The following is a 15,535-nucleotide window of genomic DNA, read 5'->3' as shown; positions in this document are numbered from 1 at the left end:
AAACTTGCACCTTGCGGATTCCACCATTAAGAAACCTATGGGAAGAATTAATGATGTTCTTATTGTTGCAAATAGGAACTATGTGCCCATAGATTTTATTGTTCTTGACATTGATTGCAATCCTTCATGTCCTATTATTCTTGGTAGACCTTTCCATAGAACGATCGGAGCAATCATTGATATGAAGGAAGGGAATATTAGATTCCAATTTCCATTAAAGAAAGGCATGGAAAACTTCCCTAGGAAGAAAATAAAATTACCATATGAATCTATCATGAGAGCCACTTATGGATTGCCTACCAAAGATGACAATACCTATATCTATCCTTGCTTTTATGCCTAGCTAGGGGCGTTAAACGAAAGTGCTTGTTGGGAGACTTTTTTGCTTTTTGCTTCTGTTTAGGAATAAATATTTGTTCTAGCCTCTGGTTAGATGTGTTTTTATGTTTTAATTAGTGTTTGTGCCAAGTTAAACCTATAGGATCTTCTTGGTTGATAGTTATTTGATCTTGCAGAAAATTCCAGAAACTTTCCGTTCACTAAAATAATTGTTAAAAATCACCAGAACGTGATAAAATACTGATTCCAATTGCTGCTGATCAACAAACAAATGGCCTAGGTCTTCCTATTTTGGCTTATGTTTTTGAGTTCCAGAAGTTTGCGTTAGTTACAGATTACTACAGACTGTTCTATTTTTGACAGATTCTGTTTTTCGTGTGTTGTTTGCTTATTTTGATGAATCTATGGCTAGTAAAAGAGTTTATAAACCATAGGGAAGTTGTAATACAGTAGGTTTAACACCAATATAAATAAACAATGAGTTCATTACAGTACCTTGAAGTGGTCTTTTGTTTTCTTTCGCTAACGGAGCTCACGACATTTTCTGCTAAGTTTTGTGTTGTGAAGTTTTCATGTTTTGGGTGAAAGATTTGATGGATTATGGAACATGGAGTGGAAAGAGCCTAAGCTTGGGGATGCCCATGGCACCCCCAAGATAATCTAAGGACACCAAAAAGCCAAACCTTGGGGATGCCCCGGAAGGCATCCCCTCTTTCGTCTACTGATGTCTACTACGCAACCTTCTTCTTGTAGACGTTGTTGGGCCTCAAAGTGCAGAGGTTTGTAGGACAGTAGCAAATTTCCCTCAAGTGGATGAGCTAAGGTTTATGAATCCGTGGTAGGCATAGGATGAAGATGGTCTCTCTCAAACAACCCTGCAACCAAATAACAAAGAGTCTCTTGTGTCCCCAACACACCCAATACAATGGTAAATTGTATAGGTGCACTAGTTCGGCCAAGAGATGGTGATACAAGTGCAATATGGATGGCAGATATAGGTTTTTGTAATCTAAAAATATAAAAACAGCAAGGTAACTAATGTAAAAGTGAGCGTAAACGGTATTGCAATGCTAGGAAACAAGGCCTAGGGTTCATACTTTCACTAGTGCAAGTTCTCTCAACAATAATAACATAATTGGGTCACATAACTATCCCACAACATGCAAGAAAGAGTCACTCCAAAGTCACTAATAGCGGAGAACAAACGAAGATATTATGGTAGGGTACGAAACCACCTCAAAGTTATTCTTTCCAATCAATCCGTTGGGCTATTCCTATAAGTGTCACAAACAGCCCTAGAGTTCGTACTAGAATAACACCTTAAGACACAAATGACCCAAAACCCTAATGTGACCTAGATACTCCAATGTCACCTCAAGTATCCGTGGGTATGATTATACGATATGCATCACACAATCTCAGATTCATCTATTCAACCAACACATAGAACCTCAAAGAGTGCCCCAAAGTTTCTACCAGAGAATCACTACGAAAACGTGTGCCAACCCCTATGCATAGGTTCATGGGCGGAACCCGCAAGTTGATCACCAAAACATACATCAAGTGAATCACGTGATATCCCATTGTCACCACAGATACGCACGACAAGACATACATCAAGTGTTCTCAAATCTTTAAAGACTCAATCCGATAAGATAACTTCAAAGGGAAAACTCAATCCATTACAAGAGAGTAGAGGGGGAGAAGCAACATAAGATCCAACTTTAATAGCAAAGCTCGTGATACATCAAGATCGTGCCAAATCAAGAACAGGAGAGAGAGAGAGAGATCAAACACATAGCTACTGGTACATACCCTCAGCCCCGAGGGTGAACTACTCCCTCCTCGTCATGGAGAGCGCCGGGATGATGAAGATGGCCACCGGTGAGGGATCCCTCCTCCGGCAAGGTGCCGGAACAGGGTCCCGATTGGTTTTTGGTGGCTACAGAGGCTTGCGGTGGTGGAACTCCAGATCTATTTTGTTACCTGATCGTTTTAGGGTATATGAATATATATAGGCGGTAGAAATACGTCAGGGGAGCCACGAGGGGCCAGCGAGGGTGGAGGGCGCGCCCTAGGGGGCTGGGCGTGCCCCCCTACCTCGTGGCTCCCTCGTTTCTTTCCTGACGTGCACTCTAAGTCTATCCAGTAGCTTTCCTTTCAAAAATAACTTCTACAGAAGGTTTCATTCCGTTTCGACTCCGTTTGATATTCCTTTTCTTCGAAACACTGAAACAAGGGAAAAACAGGAACTGGCACTGGGCTCTAGGTCAATAGGTTAGTCCCAAAAATAATATAAAATTTTAAAATAAAGCCCATAAACATCCAAGATGGATAATATAATAGCATGAATACTTCATAAATTATAGATACGTTGGAGACGTATCAGCATCCCCAAGCTTAATTCCTGCTCGTCCTCGAGTAGGTAAATGATAAAAGAAATAATTTATGAAGTGTGAATGCTAGCAGGTGCATAAGTTTGATGAATGATAATTTCAATCACCTTTTCTAGCATCATTATATGTCATAACAGTAGCTCAACTCATAGACCTTTTCATGATCAAGTAACAAACTTTTCACACGTTAAAGTATAGATCATAAACTTTCTTGAAAACTAACAAACTATGTTCTCCGTCATCAAACAATCACAATTCATCTTATTTTCAGGAAGAGTCTATGTCAGAGCTTTGATTTAGCAAATGCCACATACTCAACTATCATATAGTCTTCCATGATTGCTACCACTCAAAGCATATTTTTAGAACAAATAGTATTCATCGAACATAGAGAAAGATAGGGGCTTAATGTTTCGCCTCCCAACTTTTTACCTCAAGGGTAATGTCAATAGTAATAATTCATGATCAAAATATTTGAATGGCCATATATGCTTAGATCTTTCCATCACATGATGCTTGCCAACTAAAGAGTAGGTTGGAATGAGAAGGAATACTATTGACTCTTGCATAAAAGTAAAAGATAGGCCCTTCGCAGAGGGAAGCAGGGATTTGCAGAGGTGCCAGAGCTCGAAGCAAAAACAGAGATGAAAATAATTTTGAGAGCTATGCTTTCATTGTCAACATAATGACCAAGAGTTCCCAATATCTTCCATACTACATACATTATAGGCGGTTCCCAAACAGAAAGGTAAAGATTTTTACTCCCCCTCCACCAACAGTCATCAATCCATGGCTTGCCCGAAACAACGGGTGCCTCCAACTAACATCAAACCTGGGGGAGTTTTGTTTGCAATTATTTTTTATTTGATTTTGATCTTTTGATCATGGGACTAGGCATCCCGGTTACCGGCCATTTTCTCGTGAATGATGAGCGGAGTCCACTCATCGTGAGAATAACCCACCTAGCATGGAAGATACTGCTAACCCGTAGTCGCTACATGAGCGATTCGGGCATACAAAACATATTATTATTTGAAGGTTTAGAGTTTGGCACATGCAAATTTACTTGGAACGGCAGGTAAATACCGCATATAGGTAGATATGGTGGACACTCATGGAAGAAAATTGGTTCAAGGAATTTGTATGCACAAGCAGTATTCCCGCTTAGTACAGATATTTTGGCTAGCAAAGGATTCTAAATAGCAAGCACCACATGTTAGAGGATCCAAAACAATATAACTTATACAAATATACCCAAGCATAACTCATTATGTTGTCTTCCTTGTCCAACTTTAACTAATTTGCTCAGGTTTCAAAATAATTAATGAGGATCACAATCATAGAAGATGTCCAAGATAGTATTATATGTGAAATCTCTCTTCCTTCAATATTCTTTCATGAATTATTCAAATGACCAATACAATGTCTGCTAACCTTAATGAAATTTTCCACCTCTACTTCTTATATGTGAAGGCATTACTCCCCATGGGATAAGAATATGAAACATATATAATTTCAGATTTATGACATTCAAATCATTCAACCATTTACTCATAAGATATAAGTGAAGCACACGAGTAAATGACAAGCTACTCCAAAAAGCTATAAGTGAAGATCAATGAGTAGTTAAATAATTATGTAGCTATGTGAAGACTCTCTCTAATTTAAGAATTTCAGATCTTGGTATTTTATTCAAACAGCAAGCAAAGCAAAAGAAAATAAAATGACGCTCCAAGCAAAACACATATCATGTGGTGAATAAAAATATAGCTCCAAGTAAAATTACCGATGAACGAAGACGAAAGAGGGGATGCCATCTGGGGCATCCCCAAGCTTAGGTGCTTGGTTATCCTTGAATATTACCTTGGCGTGCCTTGGGCATCCCCAAGCTTAGGCTCTTGCCAATCCTTATTCCATAGTCCATCGAATCTTTACCCAAAACTTGAAAACTTCACAACACAAAACTTAACAAAAAACTCGTAAACTCCGTTAGCGAAAGAAAGCAATACACCACTTCAAGGTACTGTAATGAACTCATTCTTTATTTATATTGGTGTTAAACCTACTGTATTCCAACTTCTCTATGGTTTATAAACTATTTTACTAGCCATAGAGTCATCAAAATAAGCAAACAACACACGAAAAACAGAATCTGTCAAAAACAGAACAGTCTGTAGTAATCTGTAACTAACGCAAACTTCTGGAACTCCAAAAATTCAGCCAAAATAGGACGACCTAAAAAATTTATTTATTGATCTGATGCAAGTGGAATCAGTATTTTATCACGTTCTGGTAATTTTTAACAATTGTTTTCGTGAGCAGAAAGTTTCTGTCTTTTTCAGCAAGATCAAATAACTATCATCCAAGAAGATCCTATAGGTCTTACTTGGCACAAACACTAATTAAAACATAAAACCACATCTAAACAGAATCTGGATGGATTATTTATTACTAAACAGAACCAAAAAGCAGGAAACTAAAATAAAATTGGGTTGCCTCCCAACAAGCGCTAACGTTTAACGCCCCTAGCTAGGCATGATGATTTCAATGATGCTCACATAAAAGATAAGAATTGAAACATAAAGAGAGCATCATGAAGAATGTGAATAGCACATTTAAGTCTAACCCACTTCCTATGCATAGGGATTTTGTGAGCAAACAACTTATGGGAACAATAATCAACTAGCATAGGAAGGCAAAACAAGCATAACTTCAAAACTTTCAACACATAGATTGGAAACTTGATATTATTGCAATATGTAGAAGCATATGATCCTCTCTCATAATAATTTTCAGTAGCATCATGAATGAATTCAACAATATAACCAGCACCTAAAGCATTCTTTTCATGATGCATAAGCATAGAATTTTTATTACTCTCCACATAAGAAATCTATTCTCATCAATAGTAGTGGGAGCAAACTCAACAAAATAACTATCATGTGATTGAAAATTAAGATCAAGATGAAAAGTTTCATGGTTATTATTATTCTTTATAGCATACGTGTCATCACAATAATCATCATAGATAGGACGCATGCTTTCATCATAGTAAATCTGCTCATCGAAGCTTGGGGGACAAAAAATATCATCTTCATCAAACATAGCTTCCCCAAGCTTGTGGCTTTGCATATCATTAGCATCATGGATATTCAAGGAATTCATACTAACAACATTGCAATCATGCTCATCATATAAATATTTAGTGCCAAACATTCTAATGCATTCTTCTTCTAGCACTTGAGCACAATTTTCCTTTCCATCATTTTCACGAAAGATATTAAAAAGATGAAGCGTATGAGGCAAACTCAATTCCATTTTTTGTAGTTTTATTTTTATAAACTAAACTAGTGATAAAAACAAGAAACAAAATATTCGATTGCATTCTAAAGATAGACCTTCAAGCACTAACCTCCCCGGCAACGGCGCCAGAAAAGAGCTTGATGTCTACTACGCAACCTTCTTCTCGTAGACGTTGTTGGGCCTCCAAGTGCAGAGGTTTGTAGGACAGTAGCAAATTTCCCACAAGTGGATGACCTAAGGTTTATCAATCCGTGGGAGGCGTAGAATGAAGATGGTCTCTCTCAAACAACCCTGGAACCAAATAACAAAGAGTCTCTTGTGTCCCCAACACACCCAATACAATGGTAAATTGTATAGGTGCACTAGTTCGGCGTAGAGATTGTGATACAAGTGCAATATGGATGGTAGATATAGGTTTTTGTAATCTGAAAATATAAAAACAGCAAGGTAACTAATGGTAAAAGTGAGCGTAAACGGTATTGCAATTCTAGGAAACAAGGCCTAGGGTTCATACTTTCACTAGTGCAAGTTCTCCCAACAATAATAACATAATTGGATCACATAACTATCCCTCAACATGCAACAAAGAGTCACTCCAAAGTCACTAATAGCGGAGAACAAACGAAGAGATTATGGTAGGGTACGAAACCACCTCAAAGTTATTCTTTCCAATCAATCCGTTGGGCTATTCCTATAAGTGTCACAAACAGCCCTAGAGTTCGTACTAGAATAACACCTTAAGACACAAATCAACCAAAACCCTAATGTCACCTAGATACCCCAATGTCACCTCAAGTATCCGTGGGTATGATTATACAATATGCATCACACAATCTCAGATTCATCTATTCAACCAACACATAGAACCTCAAAGAGTGCCCCAAAGTTTCTACTGGAGAATCACGCTGAAAACGTGTGCCAACCCCTACGCATAGGTTCATGGGCGGAACCCGCAAGTTGATCACCAAAACATACATCAAGTATATCACGTGATATCCCATTGCCACCACAGATACGCACGGCAAGACATACATCAAGTGTTCTCAAATCTTTAAAGACTCAATCCGATAAGATAACTTCAAAGGGAAAACTCAATCCATTACAAGAGAGTAGAGGGGGAGAAGCAACATAAGATCCAACTATAATAGCAAAGCTCGCGATACATCAAGATCGTGGCAAATCAAGAACACGAGATAGAGAGAGATCAAACACATAGCTACTGGTACATACCCTTAGCCCCAGGGGTGAACTACTCCCCCTCGTCATGCAGAGCGCCGGTATGATGAAGATGGCCACCGGTGAGGGATCCCCCCTCCGGAAGGGTGCTGGAACAGGGTCCTGATTGGTTTTTGGTGGATACAGAGGCTTGCGGCGGCGGAACTCCAGATCTATTCTGTTCCCCGATCGTTTTAGGGTATATGGATATATATAGGCGGAAGAAATACGTCAGGGGAGCCACGAGGGGCCCACGAGGGTGGAGGGCGCGCCCCCCTACCTCGTGGCTCCCTCGTTTCTTTCCTGACGTGCACTCCAAGTCTATCGGGTAGCTTTCCTTCCAAAAAGAACTTCTCCAGTAGGTTTCATTCAGTTTCGACTTCGTTTGATATTCCTTTTCTTCGAAACACTGAAACAAGGGAAAAAACAGGAACTGGCACTGGGCTCTGGGTCAATAGGTTAGTCCCAAAAATAATATAAAAGTGTAAAATAAATCCCATAAACATCCAAGATGGATAATATAATAGCATGAATACTTCATAAAGTACAGATACGTTGGAGACGTATCATCTACTTCCATCGGTAAATTTACATGGAGCTATATTTTTATTCACCACATGATATGTGTTTTGCTTGGAGTGTTTTGTATGATTTGAGTATTTGCTTTTTAGTTTACCACAATCATCCTTGCTGTATACACCTTTTGAGAGAGACACACATGATTCGGAAATTATTAGAATACTCTATGTCCTTCCCTTATATCTGTTGAGTTATATAGTTTTTGCTCTAGTACTTCACTTATATCTTTTAGAGCACGGTGATGGATTTGTTTTATAGAAACTATTTATCTCTCATGCTTCACTTAGATTATTTTTAGAGTCTTATATAGCATGGTAATTTGCTTAAAAAATCCTAATATGCTAGGTATTCAAGAATAGTAAAACTTTCTTATGAGTGTGTTGAATACTAAGAGAAGTTTGATGCTTGATGATTGTTTTGAGATATGGAGGTAGTGATATTAAAGTCGTGCTAGTTGTGTAGTTGTGAATTTGAGAAATACTTGTGTTGAAGTTTGCAAGTCCCGTAGCATGCACATATGGTAAACGTTATGTAACAAATTTGAAACATGAGGTGTTCTTTGATTGTCCTCCTTATGAGTGGCGGTCGGGGACGAGCGATGGTCTTTTCCTACCAATCTATCCCCCTAGGAGCATGCACGTAGTGCTTGGTTTTTGATGACTTGTAGATTTGTGCAATAAGTATGTGAGTTCTTTATGACTAATGATGAGTCCATGGATTATACGCACCCTCACCTTTCCATCATTGCTAGCCTCTTCGGTACCGTGCATTGCCCTTTCTCAAATTGAGAGTTGGTGCAAACTTCGCCGGTGCATCCAACCCCGTGATATGATAGGCTCTTTCACATATAAACCTCCTTATATCTTCCTCAAAACAGCCACCATACCTACCTATTATGGCATTTCCATAGCCATTCCGAGATATATTGCCATGCAACTTTCCACCATTCCGTCTATCATGACACGTTCATCATTGTCATATTTCTTTGCATGATCATGTAGTTGACATAGTATTTGTGGCAAAGCCACCATTCATAATCCTTTCATACATGTCACTCTTGGTTCATTGCATATCCCGGTACACCGTCGGAGGCATTCATATAGGGTCATACTTTGTTATAGTATCGAGTTGTAATAATTGAGTTGTAAATAAATAGAAGTGTGATGATCATCATTTTTTAGAGCATTGTCCCAAGTGAGGAAATAAAAAAATAAAAAAAAAGAGAAAGGCCATAAAAAAAAGAGAAGGCCCAAAAAATGAGAGAAAAAGAGAGAATGGACAATGTTACTATCCTTTTACCACAGTTGTGCTTCAAAGTAGCACGATAATCTTCATGTTAGAGAGTCTCTTGTTTTGTCACTTTCATATACTAGTGGGGACTTTTCATTATAGAACTTGGCTTGCATATTCCAACAATGGGCCTCCTCAAGTGGCCTAGGTCTTCGTGAGCAAGCAAGTTGGATGCACATCCACTTAGTTTCTTTTGTTGAGCTTTCATATATTTATAGCTCTAGTGCGTCCGTTGCATGGCAATCCCTACTCCTTGCATTAACATCAATCGATGGGCATCTCCATAGCTCATTGATTAGCCTCGTTGATGTGAGACTTTCTCCTTTTTTGTCTTCCCCACATAACCCCCATCATCATATTCTATTCCACCCATAGTGCTATGTCCATGGCTCGCGCTCATGTATTGCGTGAAAGTTGAAAAAGTTTGAGATTACTAAAGTATGAAACAATTGCTTGGCTTGTCATATGGGTTGTGCATGATGAGAGCATTCTTGTGTGACAAAAATGGAGCATGACTAAACTATATGATTTTGTAGGGATGAACTTTCTTTGGCCATGTTATTTTGAGAGGACATATTTGCTTAGTTAGTATGCTTGAAGTATTATTATTTTTATGTAATTATAAACTTTTATCTTGAATCTTTCGGATCTGAATATTAATACCACAATTAAGAAGAATTACATTGAAATAATGCCAAGTAGCACTCCGCATCAAAAATTCTGTTTTTATCATTTACCTACTCGTGGACGAGCAGGAATTAAGCTTGGGGATGCTTGATACATCTCCAACGTATCTATAATTTTTGATTGCTCCATGCTATATTATCTTCTGTTTTGGACATTATTGGGCTTTATTATTCACTTTTATATTATTTTTAGGACTAACGTATTAACCGGAGGCCCAGCCCAGAATTGTTGTTTTTTGCCTATTTCAGAGTTTCGCAGAAAAAGAATATCAAACGGAGTCCAAACGGAATGAAACTTCGGGAACGTGATTTTCGGAGCGACATCATCCAGGAGACTTGGACTCTACGTAAGAGAAGCTTCTAGGAAGCCACGAGGTAGGGGGCGCGCCTACCCTCCCAAGGCGCGCCCTCCACCCTCGTTGGCCCCACGTTGCTCCACCGACGTACTCCTTCATCCTATATATACCTACGTACCCCCCAACGATCAGATACGGACCCAAAAACTTAATTCCACCACCGCAACCTTCTGTACCCACGAGATCCCATCTTGGGGCCTGTTCCGGAGCTCCGCCGGAAGGGGCATCGATCACGGAGGGCTTCTACATCAACACCATAGCCTCTCCGATGAAGTGTGAGTAGTTTACCTCAGACCTTCGGGTCCATAGTTATTAGCTAGATGTCTTGTTTTCTCTTTTTGGATCTCAATACAATGTTCTCCCCCTCTCTCTTGGAGATCTATCCGATGTAATCTTCTTTTTGCGGTGTGTTTGTTGAGACCGATGAATTGTGGGTTTATGATCAAGTTTATCTATGAACAATATTTGAATCTTCTCTGAATTCTTTTTTGTATGATTGGTTATCTTTGCAAGTCTCCTCGAATTATCAGTTTGGTTTGTCCTACTAGATTGATCTTTCTTGCAATGGGAGAAGTGCTTAGCTTTGGGTTCAATCTTGCGGTGTCCTTTCCCAGTGACAGTAGTGGCAGCAAGGCACGTATTGTATTGTTGCCATCGAGGATAACAAGATGGGGTTTTTATCATATTGCATGAGTTTATCCCTCTACATCATGTCATCTTGCTTAAGGCGTTACTCTGTTCTTATGAACTTAATACACTAGATGCATGCTGGATAGCGGTCGATGTGTGGAGTAATAGTAGTAGATGTAGGCAGGAGTCGGTCTACTTGTCTCGGACATGATGCCTATATACATGATCATACCTAGATATTCTCATAACTATGCTCAATTCTGTCAATTGCTCAACAGTAATTTGTTCACCCACCGTAAAATACTTATGCTCATGAGAGAAGGCACTAGTGAAACCTATGGCCCCCGGGTCTATCTTCATCATATTAATCTTCCAACACTTAGTTATTTCCTTTTCTTTTATTTTACTTTGCATCTTTATCATAAAAATACCAAAAATACTATCCTATCATATCTATCAGATCTCACTCTCGTAAGTGACCGTGTAGGGATTGACAACCCCTTATCGCGTTGGTTGCGAGGATTTATTTGTTTTGTGTAGGTGCGAGGGACTCGCGCGTAGCCTCCTACTGGATTGATACCTTGGTTTTCAAAAACTGAGGGAAATACTTACGCTACTTTGCTGCATCACCCTTTCCTCTTCAAGGAAAAGCCAACGCAGTGCTCAAGAGGTAGCACCGGACACCTAATCCGTTCCGCTTTCTTTATCCAGCCCTGGAAGAAGATGGTTTTCTTAGTGTCTTACCACGGAATATCTGATTATGAGGTGTTCGGCGGACGAGTACTTACCGGGGTGTCCGGACGGTTACAGTCTAGGCCAGTATCTTGGTGGTGTCCGGCCATTGTTTTCGTCTCCCGAAGCATAATTTATACATTCCTGGCCCTTCTGGGTTAAACTCCCACAGGCGGAGAGGCTGTCACTGGCACGGCAGGGTCCGGCAGACTAGCATTACCTGAATAACGTTGACAATATTAATATCCTTTTCAATGAGGCTTCGGATGCGACTTTGCAGATTCCGCACCTCGTCAACTGATCTCTAGTCCAACCCCTTATCAATCCACGATGCAAGCTAAATTGGGGGGCTGGATCGAAACGCAGGCGCAGCTGCCCACTTGGAACCACGGGGCTCGGTGATATAAAACCGCTCCTGCTGCCATAAGTCGGAAGATTCTTTGAAAGATCCTTTTCGCCAGACAGCGTTGGTAAGCTTGCTCACTGAGGCACCACCGCATTCCGCCTGCTCCCCTTCTATCATTTGCGGTTTCACAGTGAAGGTCTTGAGCCACAAGCCGAAGTGTGGAGGAGTTCGGAGGAAGGCTTCGCACGTGACGATAAACGCCGAGATGAGAAGAACAGAGTTTGGGGCGAGATCGTGAAAATCTAACCCGTAATAGAACATGAGCCCCTGGACGAAGGGATTGTGGGAAAACCCTAATCCTTGGAGGAAGTGGGAAACAAACTCGACCATCTCGCCGGATCTGGGGTTAGGGATAATCTGCCCCTCCGCGGGAAGCCGATGGAGGATTTCTGCGGTCAGATATCTTGCCGCCCGAAGCTTTACGATATCCTCCTCTGTTACAGAAGAAGCCACCCACCGGCCTTGATGGCTGGATCCGAACATGACTAAGGCTTACGGAGGGTGAAACCTGGGTGTTGGAACTCGAGGTAGTAAGAGTCAATGAAGAAGCAAGCGTGGAGAGGAAAGGCGGGTCTATGCCCCTTTATAAAGGCTGAGAATATAGAACGCCTTCTCCCGGGCCTTAAAATTTGCCCATTCCCAAGGAGTTGTACCCTAAGGACGGTTGGGGTTACCCACGTCCGTGTCGATAAAAGAATCCCTTAATAAGGGTACACGATCTATGCTTGGATAAGATGTGTCAATGACAACCACGCTTCGGAAAGTGGGGCCGCAGGTGAAACAACGGTTCGAAATAATGACCGGACTGACATAATGTAATGTTGTAAAAAAAGGGGGTTGCCAGAGGATTGGGCTTATAAATTATCATGACCTCTAGGAAGTGTATGCTGCTCGTGCTGCCGAGCCGAACTCGACCGTTCATTGTGAAGCATCCGGAAAGAAGGGAACCCGCCTTGCAATGCCGAAGACAAATCTGCGCACCGGACTCCTCGTCATTGAAGCCAGGTTCAGGGGCTACTGAGGGAGTCCTGGACTAAGGGGTCCTCGGGCGTCCGGCCTGTTCACCATGGGCCGGACTGATGGGCTATGAAGATACGAAGACCGAAGACTGCACCTGTGTCCGGATGGGACTCTCCTTAGCATGGAAGGCAAGCTTGGCGACCAAATATGTAGATTCTTTTCCTTTGTAACCGACCTTGTGTAACCCTAGATCCTCCCGGTGTCTATATAAACCGGAGGACTTAGTCCGGAAAGGACATATACTCATTACCTTTGTCATACAGGCTAGACTTCTAGGGTTTAGCCATTATGATCTCGTGGTAGATCAACTCTTGTAATACTCATATTCATCAAGATCAATCAAGTAGGAAGTAGGGTATTACGTCCATAGAGAGGGCCCGAAACTGGGTAAACATCGTGTCCCCTGTCTCCTGTTACCATCGACCTTAGACGCACAGTTCGGGACCCCCTACGCGAGATCCGCCAGTTTTGACACCGACACCAGCCCGCCCCTGCCGCACGTCAGCGCGGGGCCCCACCTCCAGACAAAGAGGCTTTATCTTCAAAGGTTGATCCTGATCCTGTGGGCCACCCCATTGGCGACCGCCCATTGCCCGTAGTTCAAATCCAGTCGCCTCCCCCGGTGGGGCCTCTTACCACCGTGGTAGCTAGTTCTTGCGCCTTCCAGGAGGGCCTGGCCTCGGATTCCATCGTCGCTTCTCCAGCTGTCGGGCTTGCGGATGGGAGTAACTCACCATCGCCCAGCCCCACACCTGCCAGTCCTCGGGCCTCACCTGTGTCTCCCCAGGTGGCCCTCGCTCCTGCGCACCCCACAGCCGTGCTGTTGGCTGCTTTCCCTGGCACGGATCCTGCGGTTGTCGCCCCCTCACAAACCAACCCTCCGCGGTCTGGTGCCGGCCCCACTGTCGCTTCCCCCAATGAGGATTCGGTGCCCCCCTCCCGCAATCGGATCCCGTGCGCGACCCGGCCACTTCATGTGCGCCACATGCTGATCGAGAGTTGGTGGTTTGCCCCCAGCCCATGCACGTCCCGCCCACATGTAACCCAGTGCCGGCGAATCTGGTGGATTTTCTGTGCGCCATGCAAGCACCTACTCCCTCCATGCTGCCCTCCCCGCTGCACCGTAGGCACCACAATGCGATCCCGCCCAATTTCATGCCGCGACACAGCGGGCGCATTGCTCGGGCAGACCGCGGCCTCAACTCTGAGATGAAGGACAAACGGGTGTTGCTGCGCAAGTTGGGCCTGCTCAAGGATGATGAACCTCTGGACGACGCCATTCTTGCCCGCTACTCTGCTCTCTTCCAGTAGCCGCTTGCCGAGGACGTGATCTTGGCTTTCTCGGATTTCTATGGCTGGAGTCTGCCCCCACGACCTCGCTTGCTAGCACCTCTTCCGCAAGCCCGTGTCCGGTGGAGGGTTGATCTCCTCCCCCGTCCTATCACCGCCCCCACTCTTTCCATGGATAGCGACCTTAGCATTATCTTCTGGAACGTGCGTGGCCTCAATTCGCGAGCCAAATGCACGGCAGTTTGTAGCGTGATTTCCTCCGCTAGACCTTGTATTGTTTGCCTTCAAGAAACTAAGCTCGAGTTGGTCTCGTCCTTGTTGGTTTCTGAAACGCCGGGGACTCCCTTTGGCGATTTCTTCTTCCTCCTCGCGACTGGCACGTGTAGTGGCATTCTACTTTCTTGGGATAGCACCAAGATCGCTCTCTTCCATCCCGAGATTGGCTCCTACCACGCCTCAGCCCTCGTCTCCCCTCTCTCGGGCAGTTAACATTGGTGGCTCTCGGGTGTCTACGGACCGCAGGCGGATGCCGACAAGATGGCATTCCTCACCGAGCTCCAAGTCTTTCGGAGCACGTGCGCGGGCCCCTGGTTGGTTGGCGGGGATTTCAACATCATCGTCTTTGCTTCTGACAAGAACAATGGCCGGCTCAATGACCGGTCCATGAGCCGCTTCCGCCGCTTCATCCCCGACATGGAGCTCTCTGTCATCTACCTCCATGGGCGCCGTTACAGCTGGTCCAACGAGCAGGTCCACCCCACTCTGGTGCGCAATGATCGTGTGCTTTGTACCCCCTCTTGGGAAGCTGCCCAACCAAGCTGTATGCTCTGTTGCCTGGCTTTGACCATCTCCTATCACTCCCCGCTTCTCATCGACTGCACCACCCCCTGACCGCGCCAAATGATACGTCTCCAACGTATCTATAATTTTTGATTGTTCCATGCTATATTATATTTTGTTTTGGACATTATTGGGCTTTATTATACACTTTTATATTATTTTTGGGACTAACCTATTAACCGGAGGCCCAGCCCAGAATTGCTGTTTTTTGCCTATTTCAGAGTTTCGTAGTAAAAGAATATCAAACGGAGTCCAAACGGAATGAAACCTTCGGGAACGTGATTTTTGGAACGAACGTGATCCAAAGGACTTGCCTACGTCAAGACATCAACAAGGAAGGCACGAGGTAGGGGGGCGCGCCTACCACCCTGGGTGCGCCCTCCACCCTCGTGGGGCCCACGTTGCTCCACCGACGTACTTCTTCCTCCTATATATACCTACGTACCCCCAAAC

At 43.1% G+C, this 15,535-nt stretch overlaps 1 protein-coding gene across 1 annotated transcript; it reads left to right on the top strand.

The window, feature by feature from the left end:
* Window positions 1-14,779: 14,779 nt before the first annotated feature.
* Window positions 14,780-15,133, top strand: LOC141022475 (uncharacterized). The gene has a single exon (XM_073498742.1). It carries the CDS (start codon window positions 14,780-14,782, stop codon window positions 15,131-15,133), a length of 354 nt encoding a protein of 117 aa, XP_073354843.1.
* The last annotated feature ends 402 nt before the right edge of the window (window positions 15,134-15,535 follow it).

This window comes from Aegilops tauschii, chromosome 5, assembly GCF_002575655.3.
Source record: "Aegilops tauschii subsp. strangulata cultivar AL8/78 chromosome 5, Aet v6.0, whole genome shotgun sequence".
NCBI lineage: Eukaryota > Viridiplantae > Streptophyta > Magnoliopsida > Poales > Poaceae > Aegilops > Aegilops tauschii.
Note: the sequence above shows the minus strand (reverse complement) of the source record. Positions and strands in the feature narration are given on the sequence as shown.

Excerpts from the sequence above, each read along its gene's own strand:
- LOC141022475 (XM_073498742.1), top strand. The coding sequence starts at position 14,780 with ATGGCATTCCTCACCGAGCTCCAAGTCTTTCGGAGCACGTGCGCGGGC.